At 43.5% G+C, this 24,597-nt stretch overlaps 1 protein-coding gene across 1 annotated transcript in view; it reads left to right on the top strand.

Annotated features, from left to right (window-relative positions):
• Positions 1–24,597, top strand: part of LOC144690601 (alkaline phosphatase-like) — a 120,126-nt gene that overhangs the window by 60,237 nt on the left and 35,292 nt on the right. Inside the window, exons 4-6 of the mRNA XM_078558237.1 lie at positions 7,688–7,803; positions 8,370–8,544; positions 19,547–19,722. Coding sequence (XP_078414363.1) covers positions 7,688–7,803; positions 8,370–8,544; positions 19,547–19,722 — 467 coding nt within the window. The remainder of the gene's footprint in view (positions 1–7,687; positions 7,804–8,369; positions 8,545–19,546; positions 19,723–24,597) is intronic.

Here is a 24,597-nt window from a genome sequence, read left to right on the forward strand (position 1 = left end):
ATTCCCCTTTGAAAGGCATGATTAAATCTGCCTCCACCACACTCTCCCGCAGTGCATTCCAGATCCTAACTACTCGCTGCACAAAAGGACTTATCCTCAGTCGCTTCTGGTTCTTTTGTCAATCGCTTTAAATCTGTGTCCTCTGGTACTTGACCCTTCCACCAATTGTAACAGTTTGTCCCTATCTATTGTCTAGATCCCTCATGATTTGAACACCTCTATCAAATCTCCTCTCAACCTTCTTTTCTTGAAGTAGAACAGCCCCAATTTTCCAATCTATCCATATGAGTGAAGTCTCTCATGGCTGGGACCATTCTTGTAAATCTTTACTGTGTTCTCTCTAGAGCCTTCACGTCCTTCCTAAAGTGCGGTGCCCAGAATTGGACACAATATTCAAGTTGAGGCCTATAAATGTTTTATAATTGTTCATCCTAACCTTGCCTTTTTGATCTATGGCTCTGTAAAGACTAAGACCCTGTATGCCTTATGAACCACTTTCTCAACTTGTCCTGCCACCTTCAGTGATTTTTGCACATCTACCAACAAATGTCTTTGTCCTTGCACTTCATTTAGAATTGTAGGCTTTATTTTATATTGCCTCTTCTTATTCTTCCAATCAAAATTAATCACTTCCCACTTGCCTGCATTAAATTTCATGTCCGCTGCCCTGTCTATGTCCTCCTGAAGCCTATCACTATCCTCCTCACAGTTCACAACACTTCCAAGTTTCGTGTCATCTGCAAATTTTGAAATTCGGCCTTGTACACCCAAGACTAAGTCATGAATATAGATCAGGAAAAGCAGGGGTCCTAATGGTTACCCTTGGGAAAACCTACTGTTGCCTTCCTTCAGTCTGAAAAACAACAGTTCACCACTACCCTGTTTCCTGTCACTCATCCAGCTTCATATCCACACTGCCATTGTCACTTCATTCTATGGGCTTCAACTTTGCTGGAGAGCCAATTTTATATGGCGTTTTATCAAATGCCTTTTGGAAGTTCATATACACAACATCAACTGCATTAACTTCATTAATCCGCTCTGTTAACTCATCAAAAAATTCCATCAAGTTGCTTAAAAATGATTTGCCTTTAAAAAATCCATCCTGGGCTTTCTTAATAGAACCATAGAACCATAGAACACTACAGCACAGAAAACAGGCCATTCGGCCCTTCTAGTCTGTGCCGAAATATTATTCCGCTAGTCCCATTGACCTGCACCTAGTCCATAACCCTCCAGACCTCTCCCATCCATGTATCTATCTAATTTATTCTTAAAACTTAAGAGTGAGCCCGCAATTACCACGTCAGATGTTAGCTCGTTCCACACTCTCACCACTCTCTGAGTGAAGAAGTTCCCCCTAATGTTCCCCCTAAACCTTTCCCCTTTCACCCTAAAGCCATGTCCTCTCGTGTTTATTTCTCCTAATCTAAGTGGAAAGAGCCTACTCGCATTTACTCTGTCTATACCCCTCACAATTTTGTAAACTTCTATCAAATCTCCCCTCATTCTTCTACGCTCCAAGGAATAAAGTCCTAACCTGTTTAATCTTTCCCTGTAACTCAACTCCTTAAGACCCGGCAACATCCTAGTAAATCTTCTCTGCACTCTCTCAATCTTACTGATATCCTTCCTGTAGTTAGGCGACCAGAACTGCACACAGTACTCCAAAGTTGGCCTCACCAATGTCTTATACAACCTCACCATAACATCCCAACTCCTATACTCAATATTTTGATTTATGAAGGCCAGTATGCCAAAAGCTTTCTTTACAACCTTGTCTACCTGTGACGCCACTTTCAGGGAATTATGTATCTGAACTCCCAGATCCCTTTGTTCCTCCGCACTCCTCAGTGCCCTACCATTTACTGTGTATGTCCTACCTTGGTTTGACCTTCCAAAATGTAACACCTCACACTTTTCCGCATTAAATTCCATCTGCCATTTTCTGGCCCATTTTTCCAGTTGGTCCAGATCTCTCTGCAAGCTTTGAAAGCCTTCCTCGCTGTCCACAATGCCTCCAATCTTAGTGTCATCAGCAAACTTGCTGATCCAATTTACCGCATTATCATCCAAATCATTGATATAGACAACAAACAACAATGGTCCCAGTACAGATCCCTGAGGCACACCACTAGTCACAGACCTCCAGTCTGAGAAGCAATCATCCGCTACCACTCTCTGTTTTCTCCCACACAGCCAATTTTGAATCCAGTTTACAACCTCTCCATGGATATCAAGTGTCTGAACCTTCTGAACTAACCTCCCATGTGGGACCTTGTCAAAGGCCTTACTAAAGTCCATGTAGACAACATCCACAGCCTTTCCTTCATCTACTTTCTTGGTAACCTCCTCGAAAAACTCTACAAGGTTCGTTAAACATGACCTACCACGCACAAAGCCATGCTGACTATCCTTAATCAGCCCTTGGCTGTCCAAATAATTATATATCCGATCTCTCAGAACACCTTCCAATAATTTACCTACTACTGACGTCAGGCTCACTGGCCTGTAATTACCTGGTTTACTTTTGGAGCCTTTTTTAAACAACAGAACAACATGAGCTACCCTCCAATCCTCCGGCACCTCACCCGTGGCTAAGGACATTTTAAATATTTCTGCCAGGGCCCCTGCAATTTCTACACTAGTCTCCCTCAAGGTCTGAGGGAATATCATGTCAGGCCCGGGGGATTTATCTACCTTTATTCGCTGTAAGGCAGCAAGCACCTCCTCCTCTTTAATCTCTATCTGTTCCATGAAACTACTGCTTGTTTCCCTTCCTTCCTTATACACTCTGCCAGTTTCCTGAGTAAATACTGATGCAAAAAAACTGTTTAAGATCTCCCCCATCTCGTGAGGCTCCACACATAGACGACCACTCTGATCTTCAAGGGGACCAATTGTGTCCCTTACTATCCTTTTACTCTTAATTTACTTGTAGAAACCCTTCGGGTTTACCTTCACATTATCTGCCAAAGCAACCTCATGTCTTCTTTTTGCCTTCCTGATTTCCATTTTTTAGTATTTTCTTACATTTTCTATACTCTACAAGTACCTCATTTGCTTCTTGTTGCCTATACCTGCTATACACCTCTCTCTTCTTCTTAACCAGATTGGCAATATCCCTTGAAAACCAAGGTACAATGAAGCCACATTTGCCCAAGTTACTACTATTTTTGTCCTGGATCATCATTTCTAAGTGTTTCCCCACCACTGAGGTTGAACTAACTCGCCTGTAGTTTTTTTCCCCTTTATTCCTTCATAGGATGTGGACATTACTGGCAAAGCTAACATTTGTAGCCCAACTCTAATTGCCCTTGAACTGAGTGGCTTGCTAGGCCATTTCAAAGTCAACCACATTTCTTTTGGGTCTGGAGTTACATGTAGGCCAGATCAGGTATAAGGCAGATTTCCTTCCCTAAAGGACATTAGTGAACTAGCTGGGTTTTTACAACAATCAGTGATAGTTTTATGGTCACCATTACTGAGACTGGCTTTATATTCCAGATTTATTAATTGAATTTAAATTCCACTAGCTCTGTGGTGGGATTTGAACTCATGTCCCTAGAGCATTGGCCTGGGCTCTGGATATTAGCTTAGTGACATGACCACTATGTCACCGTTCACGTTACTTATTCAGGCACCATTTTTTGAACAAGGGTGTGACATTTGAAACTCTCCAGTCCGCTGGCATCACCCCCATATTTTAAGGAGGATTGAAAAATTACCTTGACAATTTCTACCCTTATTTCCTTCAGTATCCTCCCATCCAGCCCTGCTGACTTATCAACATTTAAGTACAGGCAGCCTTTATAATAGCTCCTCTATCAATTTTTGAACTATCCAGTTTCTCAACTACCTCCTCTTTCACTATGACTTTGGCAGCATCTTCTTCCTTGATAAAGACAGGTGCAAAATATTCATTTATTACCTTAGCCAAGCTTCCTCCCTCCTTGCTTGATTCCTCTTTTTAGTCCCCAATTGGCCTTACTGCCCCTTTAACTACTATTTTACTATTTATATGCCTATGGAAGACTTTTGGATTTCCCTTGATATTAGCTGCCACTCTCTTCGCCTCTTGTATTTCCTTTTTCAGTTCCCTCTGAACTTTCTATATTCAGCCTGGTTCTCACTTTTTTTAACAACTCGACATCTGTCATCCTTTTTCTGCTTCATCTTAATTGCTATCTCTTTTATCATCCAGGGAGCTCTGGCTTTAGTTGCCCCTCCTTTCTCCCTTGTGGGAATGTACCTCGACTCTAACCAAACTAGCTGCTCTTTCAAGGAAGCTCATTGTTCCATTACAGTTGTGCCTCCCAATCTTTGATTCCAATTTCAAGAACAGATTCACTCTTAACCCACTGAAATTAGCCCTCCTCCAATTAATTATTTTTACTTTGACTGCACCTTTTCCTTTTCCAGAGCTAATCCAAACATTATGATACTGCGATCGCTGTCCCCTGAAGGTTTCCCCACTGAAACTTGATACACTTGGCCCACCCCATTCCCCAGAAACAGATCCAGCAGTGCCTCCTTCCTCATTGGTCAGAAATGTACTGATTGGGAAAATTCTCCTGAACGTAGTTCAGAAGTTTTCCCCCCACCCTCGGCCTTTTACACTATTGCTATCTCAGCTTATGTCATTAAAGTTTCCCATTATCGCTACTCCACAGTATTCTTGCAACTCCCTGTAACTTCCCAGAAAATTTGCTCCTTTATAACTTCCCCACTAGTTGGCGGCCTATAGACTACATTCAGTTGTATAATGACGCTTTTTAAAAAAACTCTATCTGGATAGATTCTGCTATTGATTGCTCCAGGGAATCCTCTGTCTCCAGCACTATAATATTCCCCTTAATCAATCCCACTCTTCCCTTCTTTCCTTTCCTGAACATCTTGAATTCCAGGAATATCTGCCTTGTTTTTATTTTGAGCCAGGGCACTGTTAACACTATGACATCAGATTCCCACATGGCAATTTGCACCTGCAGTTCGCCAACCTTATTTACCATGATTTGTACATTTACATTCATGTGCTGTTAACCGAATTTACACCTTATTGTATTCCCTCTTTCTCTGACTCCATCTAATACTTTACTATTTCTTACTCCAGTGCTATCTGTCTCTCCCAATACTTTTTGCACCTCGTTTCTCCTTATAAATCCTATATCCTGGTTCTCATCCCCTGCCAAGTTTCTTTAAAGCCTCCAGGCTCATTCTTCAGTATGATAGACGCTAAGGAAATGATTGGTGACAGCTATTTCCAAAACAGCCAAGGTGTGTGTTACAAATTCACATATGTTCACCAGTTCAATGATGTTAGCCACTTCTGAACAGGTCTGAATGATTGCTTTATCATAGATAGAACCATGGAAAGGTTCTGGCACAGAAAGAGGCCATTCAGCCCATCTTGTCTGTGCCAGCCAAAAAAGAGTAAAATGAAAAACTAGCCGTCCATTTTAACCCCACTTTCAAGCACCCGGTCTGCAGCCTTGCAGGTTACAGCACTTCAGATGCAGATCCAGGTACCTTTTAAATGAGTTGAGGGTTTCTGCCTCCACCACCAAATTAGGCAGTGAATTCCAAACACCCACCACCCTTTGGGTGAAGAAATTATTCCTCATATCCCCTGTAATCCTTCTACCAATCACCTTAAATCTGTTCCCCCTGGTAATTGACCTCTGCTAGGGAAAACAGGTTTTTCCTGTCTACTCTATCTAGGCCCCTCATAATCTTGTACACCTCAATTAAGTCATACCTCAGCATCCTCTGTTCTAAGAAAACAACCCTAACCTATCCAATATTTCCTCATAGTTGCAATCTTCCAGCCCTGACAACTTTCTTGTAAATCTCCTCTGTACTCTCTCCAGAGTAATTCTGTCCTTCCTGTAATGTGGCGACCGGAACTGTACACAAAATTCCCGCTGTGGCCTGACCAGTGTTTTATACAGTTCCATCAATACATCCCTGCTATTGTATTCAATACCTTGTTCAATAAAGGAAAGTATTCCATATGCTTTCTTTACCACCTTATCCACCTGGCCTGCACCTTCAGGGACCTGTGGACATGCATTCCAAGGTCTCTCACTTCCTCTACCCCTCTCAATATCCTCCCGTTTATTGAGTATTCCCTTGTTTTGTTTGCCCTTCCCAAATGTATTACCTCACACTTCTCTGGATTGAATTCCATTTGCCACTTTTCCACCTACTCAACCAAACCATTGATGTCATTCTGGAGTCGACAGCTATTCTCTTGACTATCAACTACACGGCCAATTTTTGTGTCATCTACAAATTTTCCGATCGTACCTCCCACATCTAAGTCCAAATCATTAATATATACAACAAACAGCAATGGCCCCAACACTGAGCCCTGTGCAACACCGCTGGAAACTGCTTTCCACTTGCGTAAGCATCCATTTCCCATTGCCCTTTGTTTCTTGTCGCTGAGCCAATTTTGGATCCAATTCGCCACATTCCCTGGTATCCCATTGGCTTTTACTTTTCTGACCAGTCTGCCATGTGGGACCTTGTCAAATGCTTTACTAAAATCCATGTAGACAACATCCACTACACTACCCTCATCGATCCTCTTTGCTGCTTCCTCAAAAAATTTGATTAAATTATTAAGACACGACCTTCCCCTAACAAAACCATGCTGACTTGACCTCTGATTAATTCACTCCTTTCTAAGTGACAGTTTGTCCTCTCTCTCAGAATTGATGTCATTCCCCAAATGCCATGTGTCTACTTGTGAGGTATTGGGGTCCAGGACTCTTAACAGTGAAGTTCCCTTGTGATCTGGATTAGGTTCCTTCAGCCTCTCTGAGCAGACAGGGTTAACACCAGGTGAAATGAAGTTTGGTATAATTGTAAACTGGTGGGTAGAACACAGGATTGCATAGGATGTACAGAAAACAAGCAGACCATTCAGCCCAACCAGTCCATGCTGGTATTTATGCTGCACCCGAGCCTCCTCCTATCTTTCCTCATTTAAATCTATCATCATAACCCTCTATTCCCTTCTCCCTCATATGCTTGTCTAGGTTCCCCTTAAATGCATCTATACTATTCACTTCAACCACTTCCTGTGATTGTGAGTTCCCCATTGTCACCACTATTAGAGTAAAGAAGGTTCTTCTGAATTGTCTATAGTAATTCCTGGTGATTATCTGTTACTGATAGCCTCTAGTTACGGTCTTCCCCACATTCCCTCTGTATCCACTCTATCAAAACCTTTTGTAATTTTAAAATCCTTTATTAGGTCACCCCTTAGTCATTTTCTTTCAACAGAAAAGAGACCCAACCTATTTACTCTTTCCTGACATGTATATCTTTGCATTTCTGGCATAAAATGTGCAAGACTTCCTGTTTTCTCTGAGGGTGGGACTCTTGACATTCAGATTATGAACCTGATGTACTGCCTATTGTGTTAAGAAGGTGTGCCCTCTGGTAGAGATGGGCAGGGTTAGCTCATTAGTGCAACTTTTGTTTGCATATGCCCATCCAATGGTCACCAAACTCAACTTAAGGCGCCAATGCCCAGGGTAACACTTTTTGGAGCTAACATTGAGATATGAAAAAAGAAAGATGCTGACAGAAAGTGAGATCTGTACAAACACTGAGGGAAAGGAAGAGCTCAGTGCAGAGGCTTTCATTGCCTGAGATTCTTTGCTCTTTTTTTTAGGAATGGGGATACCCACAGTGACTGCTGCTCGAATTCTGAAAGGCCAGTTGGAAAGCAAAACTGGAGAGGAAGGTTTCTTGGAAATGGATAAGTTCCCACATGTAGCTCTTTCAAAGGTAGTTCATTATCTACATCAAGCTTGTGTTGATTGTCTGCCCAATTATGACCAAGAGCTTTCAGTCTTCAAGGCCACTTACCACATTTGAATTTTAACTCCCCTAGTCCTTGGAGATCAATGCTCTTGGTAACACATGTCAGAAATGTTTTAGTAAAGAAAAAAACGCACTTTTCGCTTCATAAAGTGGAAAAAAAATCTCAATTCTCCTCTGGATGGAGGTGGACCAACATAAGCTCTTGTGTCGGAAGTGACCCCTGCCTTAGCAGGTGCCTTGACAGCAGGGTTGTTTCCTCCCGGCTGCCCTGTGGAATTCTGTCAGAACGTGCAGCGGAACTGGCTGAAAATGGGCTGTGCAGTTTGTTGCCGATGATACAAAATAGTCAAATAAAAAACATTTAGAGTTACAAGAATGCAAATATTTTAATCGTACTTTTACACTTTCCATTAAGTTGCGGCTTTGTTTTGTTGCCCGGATTTGATTTGCATGACTGTGGTCCTTTAAGGTGGAAATTCACATTGCAATGTTTTGACCTTGATGCCGCCTCTCTCCCTTTCACCCACCAGACCTATAACACCAATGCCCAGGTGCCTGACAGTGCTGGCACAGCGACAGCCTACCTATGTGGTGTCAAGGCAAATGAAGGCACAGTGGGCGTGAGCGCAGCTTCAGTGCGTAGACAATGTAATACCACCTTTGGCAACGAAGTGACATCCATTCTGAAATGGGCAGAAGATGCTGGTTAGTATGTTTCATCGCACACAGTCTCAGCACGAGAGTGCTGACCTTCCTTTGCATTGTTTTCTGTCTCATTCAGTGGAAGCGATTTACAACTTATACATCAGATACCTGTGTGCAGGTTCAAGGAGCAGTTGTTACCTTGTTTAATAGGAAGGAGTGGCACTCACTGTTTCATTCACATCAGAGTAATTCATGTATTGCGACTACTTACTGATTTTACTATTGAACTGGTAATAAGAAGTGGTCAAGTCTCTCAGTTAAGATTTAAGGAGCCTTTTACCCCTGACTCCCATCCCCAATCTTGTAAGCTAAAAGAGCTAAAAGCTAAAAGAGCTAGTTGATCTCTAGTTCCTGTGGTCTCCTGGCCTGTCTCCCACTTTATAGCTTGTTAAACTTCACTCATCCCTGCACTCGTTGACCTTCACTGGCTTCGGGTCTGAAAACATCTCTAATTTAAAATTCTAATCCTTGTTTTCATGTCGCTTTGTGGCCTCGCTTTACCTATTTTTGTAACGTATTCCAGCACTCGAACTCTCCAAGATATTTACACATAACTAGAACCCTCCTAGATGTCTACACATCTCTTAATCAGGCCTTTTTCTCATCCCTGACAGCCTTTGTCCCACCATTGATGGCCGTGCCTTCAGCTGCCATGGCTGTAAGGTGTACAAATCCCTCCCTAAACTGCTCCACCTATCTATCCTCCTCAAAGGTGCTCCTTAAAACTTATCTCTTGGACCAAGTTTTTGATCACCTGTCTTGTCGTGTCCTCCTTTGGTCTTGTGCCAATTTTTGTCTATTGACGCTCCTGTGAAGTGCTTTTCAACATTTTACTGCATTCAAGATGCTATATAAATTCAAGTTATTGTTGTTGATCCTGTTATTAACACATGCCCTAAAGGCACAGGGATTCAGATGCTAATTCCATGAGGATTACTCCAGTGCAGCTGTGTTCTCTCATTGCCTTTTTTCACTCTAATTCTTTTCACATTTGACTTGTGCTATCACATGTTGGAAATAGGCTATGAGTGAACTTATTTTATACAAAAATGGAAAGTGAGTGTTACTTAGAATATGTGCAATATTGCACTAGAAGGTTGCTGGATTCTCTGCTACATTATGGTGCACCTGAGTTTCAGAATAGTGTAGCCAACAGAAATCAGAGCTGGGGAAATGTGGGTTTGGCCATAATTCTGCTGCATAACTTAACCATGTTCAGAAAAATATTAGCAGGCCAAACTAATTGATGGTGAGATTAATGGAGACAGTGGGGAAATTTAAGAACTTGGATGTTAGAAAAGTTGGAGGGATTCTGTGATTCTGTGAATATTTTTGAGCAATTTTCTTTGACAATACAAAGCCAGAAAACTCCAAAGTGAAAAGACGCTAAAAATATCAATGAATTTGATATATGGTTTCATGGTCGTGGATTTTTTAGCCAGCATCACATCACACTGGAAGCTCCCCAATAGAACAAAGGTTGTCGACACTTCCAGATTTAACCCTTGATTTTATTAAGCAATGGATCTAATTAACACATAAAGCAGAGCTCTTGTGGTATTATTCCTAGTTATGATATTTGGTAACCTGGTCCATGTCTTCAAGACAACTTCATATTAAATGTAGTTATTTATAAATGGCTCCGAGCATTCAGAAGGCAGTTGTAACTGCTTGTAAGTTTCATGCTGGTCAGTGATTTGGCTTTCTTCTTTGTTAAGTTTGTTTTGGACTTTAACATAAACGATGGAATTGTAGGATGTCCCCCCCGCAAAGTGCTTTAGAGACAATGGACTTCTTTTGGACATCATTCACTGTTATAATGTAGGGGAGACTGTGAGATCTACCCCCCACTATGAGCAGAACTGAATAACTAAAGCAGTAGAAACAGGCAGCCAGGCATCTGTGTTCTCCATTTGGGCTCATCATGAATGCTTGGCTGAGATCCAAGACTGACAAATGCATTAGCTCAGCAGGGGTTCTGTTTGACAACTGAAGTGGATTATTGGCTTTGCTTGATTGACATCTTTATGTGAGTATAATAAGGTGTTCTTTTCATGATCTCTTTTGTCAAAGCCTCAATGTTTATTTGGACAAGATCTTAATCTTGGTGTGAAGTGGTTAAGGCCTCTGTTACTGAAACTCCAATCGCCCTGATTATCACTTTTAGAGGGTGGTAGGAACTTTTTCAAAGAAGATTTCTGAATGGGTATTTTTTTCTCAGCATTTCCACACTTGTCATTGTTATTCTATGCCTAATTAGTTCTGTACATAGTGCATATGGGGTGAATGGGCATGGAAAGACCATGGAGGTGGCATGAAGCACATGTAGGCCCTGGAAGGAGTTTGGAGGCCATGTAGGTGACATGGGGGTCATGGAGGTGTCATGGGAGTATTGAAGAGGCATGACGGGCCCATGGATAAGATCTTTTGAACTTACCTTTCAAAAGGATCCTGAATCAATACTATTGTTTATAACTCCTAAGAGGCGCATGAACTAAGAGTCATCCAGAAGCTGGTTCGACTCCATGGAAATTGTTGGGAGCTAGGAGATGCCTACCCCTGCAGGGTACAGACTTATTACTTGCATCCTTATCCTGCGCAGCGAAAATTCTTGGTTCTGGGAATGGGGGCAGGAGTCCTGGAATCACTTCCCGCCTATTATCTTTAAATTGCTCTGGAGTTGTCCAGACTCTGCGAAAATCCGGACATGGTTGAATGGCACCTTCAACAGTACAGCACTCCCTCAGTTACTTTACTGTCATGCCGGCCTAGATTGTGTGCTGAAGTGTCTGGAGTGGGACTCGAACCCTCAGCACCAAGAATGCTATCGCTCAGCCATGGCTGACAACTGAAAAAAACATGAAACTGGACTAGTGAAAAAGCATGAGAAACTACAATTTCCAAAATGAGAATGAGTGGAAGGTGAATGAGAGAAATGGTTCACTCGGAAGTGGCTATGGTCAATATTCAGGTGCTGTGGCTCATGGTGGAATCATGGAGTTTGAAGGTGATTAAATAATTTCTGAGATTAATTGGGTGGAATGCTTAAATACAGTCCTGGATCGTGGATTGGGCTTTAAACAATGGTGGCTGTCATGTTTTGGGACTTTTCTTAACCATTTTCCACAGTGACCTTTGGAAGAAGTTACTTTTATGAGTTGGGTGTTCAAAACAAAGCACAATAATGGAAGTTTTGGGAAATACACTGGGACAAAAGCTGGTGAAATGATTAGAAATCTAGGCATTGATGTTCTTTCCCTAGCAACTCTAAATGATAAACAATCCAATTGCCTATCTCAGTAATTGGTAAAGAACTCAGTGCTGGGCAGAAATAAAACAGAAACTGCTGGAAAAACTCAGCAGGTCTGGCAGCACCTGTGGAGAGAAAATAGAGTTAACGTTTCGAGTTCATATGACTCTTCTTTAGAGCTGAGCAGTCTCTGGTAATTGGCAGAGCATGTCTGGTAGGCCCTATTTCATTTATATAGTGCTTTTCACGACCACCAAACGTCTCAAAACACCTTACAGCCAATGAAGTACTTCTTGAAGTGTAGTCACTGTTGAAATGTAGCAAACATGGCACCCAATTTGTGCACAGCAAGTTCCCACAAACAGTAATGTGATAATGACCATATAATCTGCTTTTGTGGTGTTGATTGAGGGTTACATACTGGCCAGGATACCAGGGATAAATCTCCTGCTCTTCTTCAAAAGAGTGCCATGGGATCTTTTACATCCTGTCAAGCAGGGAGTTGGGGCCTTGGTTTAAACGACTCACCGAAAAGATGGCACCTCTGACAGTGCAACGCACCCTCGGTGCTGCACTGGAGTGTCAGCATTTTTTTTACTCAAGTCCTGGAGTGGGATTTGACCTCAGAACCTTGAGATTCAAAGGCGTGAGTGCAAACAACTGAATTATGGGTGACACATTGCATGAAGATAAATTGCCCTTTTTCATTTAACTGTGTTGATCATAATTCCGGTCCTTCTTGAGGCAGATTGGAGTCATATCCCAATGTGTACTACTGTTACAACCAGATACTAGATAGTCTGAGTTTGCTCTAGTATACAATCTACTTACCGGGGGGACTCAAGGAGATATCTACAGCAGACCCATGTTGGCAGTATCCATCCTGGGGAGTCCCTGGCGATCTTGTTTTAATTATTTGTGGTAAAGTTGCTGAGGTTCCCATGCAGTTGTTTACTTGGATGTTGTAAGTCTTCAGCGATGAGGCATGTTTCATTTTGTGGTATGTTTTGAAAGCCTAATTTTCTCAATTGTGGGAAATCCATGATGCCTTAATCTGCCACATGGGCCTTTCTCCAGTCTGATGAATTGATTTTGACGAGTCATTCTTATTTCAAAGATCTGAGTTGCAAGAACATCCAAAGACTTTAAGATTTGTATTTTTATTGTACCTTTCACAACACAAAGACATGCCGAAGTGTTTTACAGACAATGGGGCATTTACTGAACTGTAGTCATTGCTGTATAGAGAAACCATTATCATCAGTTTTTAAAAAAAAAAATCTCACAACATTTCATGTGACATGGATATTGGCATCCCTGTGTGCGTAATATGTGATATATTGATTTTAGGATTACATAGAACAGGATTACCTAGGATATACGGCACTGAAACAGGCCATTTGGCCCAACCAGTCCATGCCGGTGTTTTGGCTCCACTCAAGCCCCCTCCCATCCTTTCTCCTCTCAATCTACTATCATAACCCTCTATTCCCTTCTCCCTCATGTGCTTGTCTAGCTCCCCCTTCAACATATCTATACAATTTGCTTCAATTGCCCCCTGGGGTAGCGAGTTTCACATTCTCACCACTCTTTGGACAAAGAAATTTCTTCTGAATTCCCTATAGGATTTCTTGGTGATCATCTTATATTGATGGTCTCTAGTTATGCTCTTCCCCACAAGAGGAAACATTCCCTCTGTATCTACGCTATCAAGACCTTTCATCGTTTTAAACACCTCGATTAAGTAACTCCTCAGCCTTCTATTTTCAAGAGAGAAGAGACCCAGCCTGTCAGCCCTTTCCTGATATGTACACCCACACATTTCTGGTACCACCCTTGTAAATTTTCTCTGTAATCCTCTCTTGAGCCTCTAAAATCCTTTGTAAACTAAGGCAACCAGAAATGCACACAGTGCTCTGAGTGTGGTCAAACCAAGGTGCAATACAGGTTTTGTATAACTTCCCTACTTTTCGGTTTTATTCATCCAGGAATAAAGCCTGGTGATTGGTTTGCCTTTTTTATGGCCTTGCTAACCTCTGGCACAACTTTAGTGATTTGTGTATTTGTGCTCCGAGATCTCTTTGTTCCTCTACCTCACCTAGACTTGCAACATCCAAGTAATAATTGACCTCCCTATTCTTCCTGCCGAAAAGTACTGCCTCATATTTATCTGTGTCGAACCTCATTTGCCAATTATTTACCCATTCTGCAAGTTTATTCATTTTTGTCTGTAATTTGTTGCAGTCCTCCTCAGTATTGACTATCCTCTCAATTTGGTGTCAGCCGCAAATTTAAAAATTGTCATTCCAAAGTCTAAGTTGTTAATGCAAATTGTGAACAGCAGTGGTCGCAGCACTGATCCTTGTGCAACCCTCTACTTTCTGCTTGAAGTCAGCTAGCAACCCATTCTGGCATTTGTCCCCTGACTCCACATTCTCTGACCTTATTCATTAACCTATCATGAGGCACCTTATCGAAGGCCTTTTGAAAATCCAGATAAGTTACATCTACTGCGTTACCACTGTCTACTTGCTCTGTTACCTCTACAAAAAAAATAATCAGTTTGGTCTGGCAAGACCTTCCCTTCGGGACAGATGTTGGGTAAGATCTGTCTGCTTGTGGCTTCCTCAGCTTTCTTTTGCTGCCAGCCAATAGCTAGGTGCCCTGTAGGCGGTAAAGAGTCAGGACTTGAGGCCTGGTTGGTGAGAAGAAATTTTTAAACCTTTGGGAACCAATGGGTGGGAGAGAAATCAATCATAACCCAGCTCAGAAAGGAAGGGCTTTTGTTTTGCGAGCAGTAGTTTGCCATTTGAAAAAAAATCTGCAGTCAGATTTGTTAAACACAGGAGAATTTAAGAGCCATTTTTACAGGTTGCCGTGGTGATAATTGGGTCGATCTGCTCTGAGACTTAGCTACTTTCATAAAATATGCTCAATCAATTACAGACACGGATGGATTTAATCTTAGGCAAACTGCCCATGAGTTCAGTCATTACTTTCATGTGCTGTTGTCACTCATTCACTCAATTTATTGAAATGGAAATCATGTGGATTCTATAAAACTTGGATGATCTGGTCTGCGAGATTAATAGCTGGAATGTGAAGACAAAGACTTATCTGATTTATGAGTTCAGTTATTATTTACAAACCAGCCCGAATGATGCCCTTTTTTTTGCTGCAGGGTAGGGTAGGGTTTGAAATCCATTCTAGATTGATTAGATCACATTGGAAACCCACAAATTCCTCCATTTGGAGTGCGTGCTGTAATGTATTGGCAGAACATACACAGACCTTGTGTGAGGGATTGTGCTCTTGAAATTTCATTAATATAGCCAATCATTTTGATAATTTGAATTGTTGACCTGCGATTCCTGCATGCTCAGACCTTTCTTTAATAGTTAGCAGCTCGGAGGCCCATGTTGTTCACTTCCAGCTGCACCTCTTTACAGTCACTAAAAGCCATTCCTGACCAATCTCTGCAGTATTAAGTACATCTCTCATACTAACCATGGTCTGACGTATAAAGTACATCTCTCATACTGACCATGGTCTGACGTATAAAGTACATCCCTCATACTGACCATGGTCTGACGTATAAAGTACATCCCTCATACTGACCACCGTCCAAGGTATAAAGTACATCTCTCATACTGACCACTGTCTGAGGTATAAAGTACCTCCCCCTCATACTGACCACTGCCTGAGGTACAAAGTAGCTCCCTCATACTGACCACTGTCCGAAGTATAAAGTACATCCCTCATACTGACCACTGTCTGAGGTATAAAGTACATCCCTCATACTGACCACTGTCCGAGATATAAAGTACATCTCTCATACTGACAACTGTCCGAGGTATAAAGTACATCTCTCATACTGACCACTGTCCGAGGTATAAAGTACATCCCTCGTACTGACCACTGTCCGAGGTATAAAGTACACTTCCTATGCTGGAACATGGATCACCATTTTCCCAACGCAGGTGCATAGTCAGTTATGGTCTCCATAATACTGGTGGAGTGCGATGGAATGCCCATTTGATTGGCACCCCATCCACCACTTTAAACATTCACTCCCTCAATCACCAACACGCAGTGGCAGCAGTGATGTACCATCTACAAATGCACCAATTCACCTAGACTTCCTCAGCAGCAACTTCCAAACCCACACCTCTACCACCTAGAAGGACAAGGACAGCAGACACATGGGAACACTACAACTTCCTTTCCAAGCCACTCACCGTCCTGACTTGGAAATATATCGCCGTTCCTTCACTGTCGCTGGGTCAAAACCCTGGAACTCCCTCCCTAACAGCACTGTGGGTGTACCTACACCACATGGACTGCAGCGGTTCAAGAAGGCAGCTCACCACCACCTTCTCAAGGGCAATTAGGGATGGGCAGTGAACGCTGACCCAGCCAGCAACGCCTACATCCCGTGAATTAAAAAAACAAACCATGGGCTCGGGGACTCCTGTTGGCCAGAAAAGATTAAAACACCAAAAATGGTAATGCAAAACATTGAAAACTGTGCGTAGTTAAAGACTGAAAAGCAATTGCCGCAGGAAGTAAGTTGGAAGTTAATAGGTTATAGGCTCATGGCAACAAAGAAGAAGTTTTTTTGATGTGCCTTATTGCAGCTGCTAAAGTTGCAAAATGATAACAGCCTGAAGTTCTTTTTCCTAATGTTTCTTCAATTCACAATTAACTCCACTGTCTATTCTTCCTGGAACCAACAAGGGGAAACGTCATGTTGGATTCAGTAATGAATCAGATTTAATCAACAGTCTGATGAGATGTGAACTTTTGCCTCATAGCGATCAGAAAATGATTGAGTCAAATTGTTTTTGGAAGGGAGAATCGCAAAACAGCTACCACGAGTCTAGATTTAGGTACGGCTGACTTCAATGTGATGAGATAGAGACCGTCCCAGTAAACTGAGCAAACCTGTTAATGGGTAAAATGACAGAAGATCAGTGGGAGGTGCTCAAAATATGATTTAATGTGACAAAAAATGGTTCATAGCCTTAAGGAGCAAGAGGTCTACCTGCCAGAAAAAATAACAGCCATGGATGATTAAAGAGGTAAGAAACCACATAAAACTAAAAGAAAATGGCGTACGAAAATCAAAATGCACAGATCCTGGTAAGTGGAAAATAAATAAATTACAGCAAAGGGTGATAAAACGAGTAGTAAACTATAAAAAAAACTTGCAAGGGATAACAAAATCAACATGAACATTTTTTTTCGATTATATTAGGAAAAAGAGGGTGGTCAGGAGCAATGTGAGCCCCATAAACACTGATAACGATGATAATGGCAATGAAAATGAGGAACTGGCTGACGTGCTGAATAATTCCTTGCATCAGTATTTACAATAGAAGAAGAGGTCAACATCCCAAGGTCACTAATATTGATCCAGAGGCTAACCAAAATTAACATTAGGGAAAACAGGAACGAAGAAAATAATGGCACCAATGAGTGACAAATCCCCAAGACCAGATCGTTTCCATCCTAGGATTTTGAAGAAATTAGATGTGAATATTGTAGGTGCCTCATTGGAGCCCAACACAGGCCCCAAGGAACAGCTTGTCATTTATTGATTCACCACTTTCCGGGCTCAACATTGAGTTCAATAATTTTAGACCAGAGCCCTTGCCGTCTTTTTGTTTGCTTTTTCTTTGCAGGTTTCTGTTTCCCTCTCATTTTTCGCTTTCGGACGGCAGCTGTTGATCGTTCTGCCATTAACACCTCCTCTAGACACATCTTTTGTCTCTTTACTTGCCTCATTACTGCTCCCTTTTGCCCTACACCACCAACCCTTTTGTCATTTTATCTACCCTTTCTTCCACCCTATCTTTTACCACGTTCTGCCCATTCACTTGCTTGAACCCTATTACATTTTTACTATTCCTCAGTTCTGATGACAGATCATCAACCTGAGACGTTAACTCTGTTTGCCTCTCCACAGATGCTGCTAGACCTGCTGAGCATTTCTGGCATCTACTTTTTATTTCAGATTCCAACTTTTGTATACAATTCCAGAATTCTCTTGATTCAGGAACCATTCCTTTAGGTTGGAAAATTGCACACGTCACTCCACTGTTTAGAAAGGTGACAGAGGGAAATGAGCGAACAATAATCCAGTTAGCTTAACATCTGTTTTTGGAAATTTCTAAGGGTCTAAAATTAAGGACAGGGTGACTAAACACTTTGAAAATTTTCAGCTGATCAGTCAGAAAGCCAAGCGGCTGCATCTTACCTATGTCGGGCAGGCTGGGCAGGAGCAGGCGCGGAGCTGATCGCAGCCCGTGATTGGCTGTGCACCGCCATTTTACATGGGCGGGCCAAGAAAGGCTCGCCCAGCGTAACTTGCGGCCTGTAGCACTCAGCGCTACCTGTGTGGGCAGGTGGAGGAGGGAGAGGCGGGGCCTGCGCTCTTTCGCACATGTTTGTGAAAGAGCGCAGCACTCTCCCTGAGGCACGGAGCTGCCTCAGGGAGATTAAGCTGATGAAAGTTTTGAATAAACGAACAGAAAAATTATTTGAACATGTTACCTCATGTGAGTGTCACACGACCTGGGACACGTTTGTACATTTAGCAAAAGTTATTTATTAATTTAATAAAAACCTTCAGGAAACTTCATCCTGCCAGTGGATGAGGTTTCCTGGAGAATGCGAAGGCCGCTTGGGCTCTTCGTCTGCCTGTCAACCTTAAGGTTGGATGGGCAGCGTCGTTAATATGGTAAATTGCTTTATTAACGGCCTTAATAGGCTGTTGACAGTTCAGTGGGCGTGTAGCCACTTCCAGCGCGCGCCTGCTTTCCCCAGTACAGCCCTCAAACTGCAGACCCTTCCCTTGCCTGAGGCCACATCTCCCCCTTCCCCAAGCAAGCCTTAGCCCTGCAGCCATTGAAAAGCCACCCCCGCCTTACAGCTGGTCTGGTAGGTAGAGACTTGCCCATGAGCCCCCCCAAAAATGATGTGGTGCTGCCTGTGAAGCCTGACACTGATGGCCGTGAATGTTGAACGAAGTAAGGTAGGCAAACAAACCATGAAGTCCTGAGTGAAGTGCAGCTCGCCAGGTGCACGTTGCTTATGTACAGTTGTGAGTCACGGCGACGTGCCTGGATGACCCAGCATGGGGCGGGGGGGGGGAAATGATTCCGGTGAGCAGGGTTTATAATGAGATGCTAAAGTATTGAAATTAGGTTCCCGACATGCGGCGGTGGGCAATGTGGCCCACCATTGACAGGTGGAACGGACGATCAGAGGCTGGCTTCATGACGGCGCTAAACGATTTTTGGCCATTTCGCCATATTGTCCGCTCACGCTGCCAAACACGCCCGCCGCCAATGGGCTCAGAAAACTCTGGCCTTTGGGACAGATGACCAAATGCCTGGTCGTAAAGGTTTTTTAAAATTCGTTCATGGGTAGTGGGCGTCGCTGGCAAAACCAGCATTTTTTGTCACCTCATTTACCCTTGAGAAGGTGATGGTGAGTTGCCTTCTTGAGCCACTGCAGTCCCTGTGATGTGGAAATTGTCAGGTAGGTGACTGCTGTAGAGTGAGGGGCTGAGGTTTAAGGTAGCAATTCCAGAGCTTAGGGCCTAGGCAGCTGAAGCCACAGCCACCATTGGTGGAGCAATTAACATGGGATAGACAAGAAGCCAGAGTTTGAAGAATGCAGAGATCATTCAAAAGTCTGCTTTTGAGCAGTTATTCATCGCCTTTTTTGTTTTAATTTTCTCCACAGGTAAATCCACGGGCCTAGTAACTACAACACGGGTACAACATGCCACGCCCAGTGCTTCCTACGCTCATTCGGTGAATAGGGAATGGTACGCAGATTCTGACATGCCGTTCGATGCACTGGAACAAGGCTGCAAAGATATAGCTCAACAACTTGTTCATAACATTCCTGGTATTGAGGTAACTTTACTCTTGTCAAATCTTACTGTGCATGCGCTGTTCTAAAGAGGTGACCGGGTAGTGTGGGCACATTGTTCCAGAACAGCTGCTTTTATATGCTCGCTCAATGCTACAGTCACCGGTACAGTCTAGGCACCAGGGACTTGATGTCCATCCCATTTTAGTATTTTTGCTCCCTTTATTAGTGCCCTATGACTGTCTATCTCACTATCTCCCCATTACTGCTTGTCCCACGGTGTCCCCCTTTGACTGTCTGTCCCACTGTCTCCCTCTTTCATTGTCTGTCCCACTGTTTCCCCCTTTCATTGTCTGTCCCACAGTCTCCCCCTTTCATTGTCTGTCCCACGGTCTCCCCCTATGACTGTCTGTCCCACTGTCTCCCCCTTTGACTGCCTGACCCACTGTCTCCCCCTTTGACTGTCTGTCCCACTGTCTCTCCCTTTGACTGTCTGTCTCACTGTCTCCCCCGATGACTGACTGTCTGTCCCACTGTCTCCCCCTTTGACTGTCTGTCCCACTGTCTCCCCCTTTGACTGCCTGTCCCACTGTCTCCCCCTTTGACTGCCTGTCCCACTGTCTCCCCCTTTGACTGTCTGTCCCACTGTCTCCCCCTTTGACTGTCTGTCCCACTGTCTCCCCCTTTGACTGTCTGTCCCACTGTCTCCCCCTTTGACTGTCTGTCCCACTGTCTCCCCCTTTGACTGTCTGTCCCACTGTCTCCCCCTTTGACTGTCTGTCCCACTGTCTCCCCCTTTGACTGTCTGTCCCACTGTCTCTCCCTTTGACTGTCTGTCCCACTGTCTCCCCCTTTGACTATCTATCCCAATGCCTCCCCCACACTCTCCCACTTTCAAACATGACTGAATTTTTTTAACACTACGTGTTAGAATTCTGGCTGTGTGTGCAGTATTTCACAGTCATTGCATTTGTCTGACCCCACTGTTCCTGTGCTAGTTCCAGAGCAGTGCCAAGCAGGTAGTTTAATTAAAACACTTGAGCTTGCTGTGGCAGTCACCTTGCTAGCTAAGTGTAAAATTCTACCTTCTTTCCCTTTATTGTTGTGTCATGGTCACAGCCTCTAATCTGAAAGAGGAATTTGGCTGGTGTGAGTAGCTGATAATTTAAAAACCATTTCCAGTCCGTTGCCTGATTTAACGGATATCCCCAATCGATTCTCACTCCAGTTTCTCATTTGTTCTTTTAATCAACTTATCAAACTTATAAACTCAAATGAATATCACATGGTTTCTCTGCTGTTTTTGTGTGCGCGTGCGCGTGTGTGTGTGTGTGTGTGTGTGTTAGTGCCACGCTCCCTCCCTAAATCACAGTATTATTCTTGGGAAGCACTCATTCTCTGGCCTCTTCCCCCACTGCCCTGCTTTGCTTGGGGCTCTCCTGATGGGCAGGTATGAGCCTCCAATTGGGTTAGATGCAGGCCCTGAATAACCATGGAAGTGAGGTGGGACAGGGCCCTACTTTCCTGATCCTTAGACCGAGGAAACCTGGCACTGTAGAAAGCACCTGAAGGCTGAAGAACAGCCCAAAAATTAAAGAAACAACTATCTGAAATGATTTTGCAAGTAAGTTCCTCCCTGAGCCTTCCTTAATTGGGCAGGCTCCTTAACACAGTAACCAGGAGCCTCTCTGATATGCTGCTCTCAAATATTTCATGCTTGCTTTCTAAGCAAAGTCCAGGCAAGGGAGATGGGCCCATGCTGGGAGCATATGTCTACAACCTAAGACATGAAAATTACAGTGATCCAGCTTCCCCTGAGGCTTAATTAGCAAGGCCATGCTTGGCAATCGAGCAAAATCTATTTTTTTAAACTTGTTCACAGGATGTGTGCTTCACTGGCCAGGCCATTATGTATTGCCCATCCCTAAATGCCTTTGAGAAGATGGTGGTGATCTGCTGTAGTCCTTGTACTGCAGGTACATCCACAATGCTGCTCAGACCTTACAGAGGGCAGTTAAGAGCCACCTTGCTGTCAGTCAGGAGTTATGTTTTTTGGCAGACTGGATGAGGACAGCAGATTTCCTCTCCTGAAGGACTTCCAGCAATTTCATTATTAATGAGACTAGCATGTTATTCCAGACTTGGTGGGATTTGAACCAATGTCTCCAGAGCTCTAATCCAGGCTTCTGGGTTACTAGTCTAGTAATATTACCACTATGCTACTGTCCCCTTATAGCCATTCTGGTAACGTGCTTTACATCAATAGCACCTCTTCTGTATTCCCCCTTGTAATGTGATTTCATCACATTAAACTCCTCTCGCTAATGTGTGTTGGAGGGTTCCGTGTCTTGGGCTACAGACAGCACTGCATTTGTTATTGAAAGTCTGCTAGCTAATATAAAGATGATCTTGGTTGTGTAATATTCCCAAAGGATCGTTGTACCTTTGTCCAGTTGAACAGAAAGGATAATTACCACATAGTGTCTCGAAGGCTGGAAAAAAAAAATGCTTTGAATTTCCAAAGTCTGTTTTGATGAGTGAAAAATCTTGCTTTTCATGTAGTGGAATTGAAAATGTAGAGAGATCAAGAAACCTGTTGTTTAACAAAAGCCACCATTCAAGGGGATGTATGGCCAAGTGTGTTTGCTGTTTAGCTGCTGTGAATGTATTTCCTGCTGTTTGATTGAAATCCAAAGTGTTGATGAAATCTACTTGGGAAATGGGTTGACAAGAGGCTCTGTCCATGGAGCTTCTTTTAATGCTGGGCCTGTGTTTCGAGGAGCACTCATTTTGAGATATCAGGGGTGCTTTTTTTTGTCCAGCTACCTGCCTGTTTGCATTGTTTCCCGGGGTTCTGCCCAACTCGATTCTTCATGGACCCTGAATGGACACCTAGTTCACTCGGTCAAAACAGGCGGGTGTCTGGCTTCAATTTTTCAATGGGGTCCTATATCTCTTCTGGGACTTTGATGCTATTTGAGTGCACCCCTGGGTGGTGTGTGAGCCCCTGGGTGACATGTGTACTACACCATCTCCAGACTGTGATGCTGAGTTGCTTAACCAATGGCCCTTAAAGGGACCCCTTGGGACTGCTGAAAATTTCCTTTAAAGATTCCAGCTCACTGCTGGCACATCTGTTTCTTCCCATCCCTCCACCCACTGTGAATGCCTCCTCCCTTTTAACCCTGTGGGCCCCTTCTATGCCAACCCAAGCCTTCCATTGCCGACCCAATATAAGGCTGTGAACTGTTCTGATGGTATACCCGATTACAGCTCCACCCCACTGTGCCGTTTATCCACCCCACTGTGCCGTTTATCCACCCCTCTGTGCCGTTTATCCACCCCTCTGTGCCGTTTATCCACCCCTCTGTGCCGTTTATCCACCCCTCTGTGCCGTTTATCCACCTCACTGTGTCGTTTATCCACCCCTCTGTGTCGTTTATCCACCCCTCTGTGCCATTTATCCGCCCCACTGTGCCGTTTATCCATCCATTGTGCCATTTATCCACCCCACTGTCCCGTTTATCCATCCATTGTGCCGTTTATCCAGCCTGCTGTGCCATTTATTCTATCTCGCTGGTATGGCTGACACCAGAGCGTGATATCCATTTCTGGTTTTGAAGGTGGCTGAGTTTGCACTGGTCTTGAGTTATTTATTTACAGCCTGGCGGTAAAGTCGTTGGGAAAAGAAATGCTCACATGAAGGAAATGAAAGACGTTTGTGCAGAAAGGATTCAACTGGAGGGGAAAGTCACTGGGACAAAGGGAGCTTGTGTATTACTACAGAATTTCCCATTCAAATTGAAAAGTGCACATCTTTGACCATCCCTGTCTATTTGAAATGGCTCCTCACTCCATTTCCAGTGCAATGTTTATTGAATTTATTTCATCCACTCATTAAAAGCTGTTTCATCGGGCAAGTGTAAGTCTTCGTTTATAGGGAGACTGACTTTATATTGCACTGCACTGATCAGCTGGCTACTAAGAGATGATTAAATTCACATATTGAATATATTGGTGAGATACTTTGGTGATTTAGCGTTCGAGAGGGTCAGTGGAGAACATGCCCAGATGCCATAAACAATTAGCTTCATTCATTCTCCTGGTCCTCAGACATTAACACCTCAAATTAGCTAGAGAATTAAAATGTTTCAACTAAGATGAAATAAGGTTTCTTTATCTGATGTGCATGCCAAGTTTTCTGAAAGATGTACACTTGGCAGGGGATGAAAGTTCTCCCACATTGTAATGGACTGAGAATCTTACATAATCCTTAATCCAGCCACGTGTGCGTGTGTGTGTGTGTGCGTGTGTATATGTGCGTGTGTGTGTGCATGTGCATGTGTATTGTGTATGTGCGTGCGAGAGAGGGGAGGATTTTCTCTTCGTCGGGCAGGCCTGGGAACAGTTGCGAGACTGACCACCGCCCGCGATCTGGTTCTAACCGTGATTTCACACTGGTTGGCCAATTACTGGCCAGCCAGCATAAAAGGTGCGCTAAGAGCCTCAGCGCTGCCGGGGTGGGGGCAGGAGGAGCGGGAGCACTGAAGTGTGTGAATGAGCAGGGGAGCACACACTGACAGCTCCCTGAAGGCACAGAGCTGCCTCCGGGAGCTGAAGGATTTTAAAATGAGAAATAAACTTTTTACAAATTATATAAACATGCCCCCACACGTGACTCAGTCACATGAACAGGGACATGTAAAAAAGGATGTTAAAATTTTTTTAGCAACCGTTGGAAACATCACCCTGCCCGTGGATGAGGTTTCGTTAAAAAAGCAAAGGCCGCCTAGCCTACTCACCCGCCCACCAACCGAACGGTTGAGTGGGCAGTGCAAAATGCAACTTAAGGGCCTTGATAGGCCTCTTAAAGGTTGGTGGGCGAACTGCTGCCTCTTGCGTGCGCCTGCCGACCGAAA

The sequence above is a fragment of the Cetorhinus maximus genome, chromosome 15 (genome assembly GCF_964194155.1).
Source record: "Cetorhinus maximus chromosome 15, sCetMax3.hap1.1, whole genome shotgun sequence".
In the NCBI taxonomy this organism is placed as follows: Eukaryota; Metazoa; Chordata; class Chondrichthyes; order Lamniformes; family Cetorhinidae; genus Cetorhinus; species Cetorhinus maximus.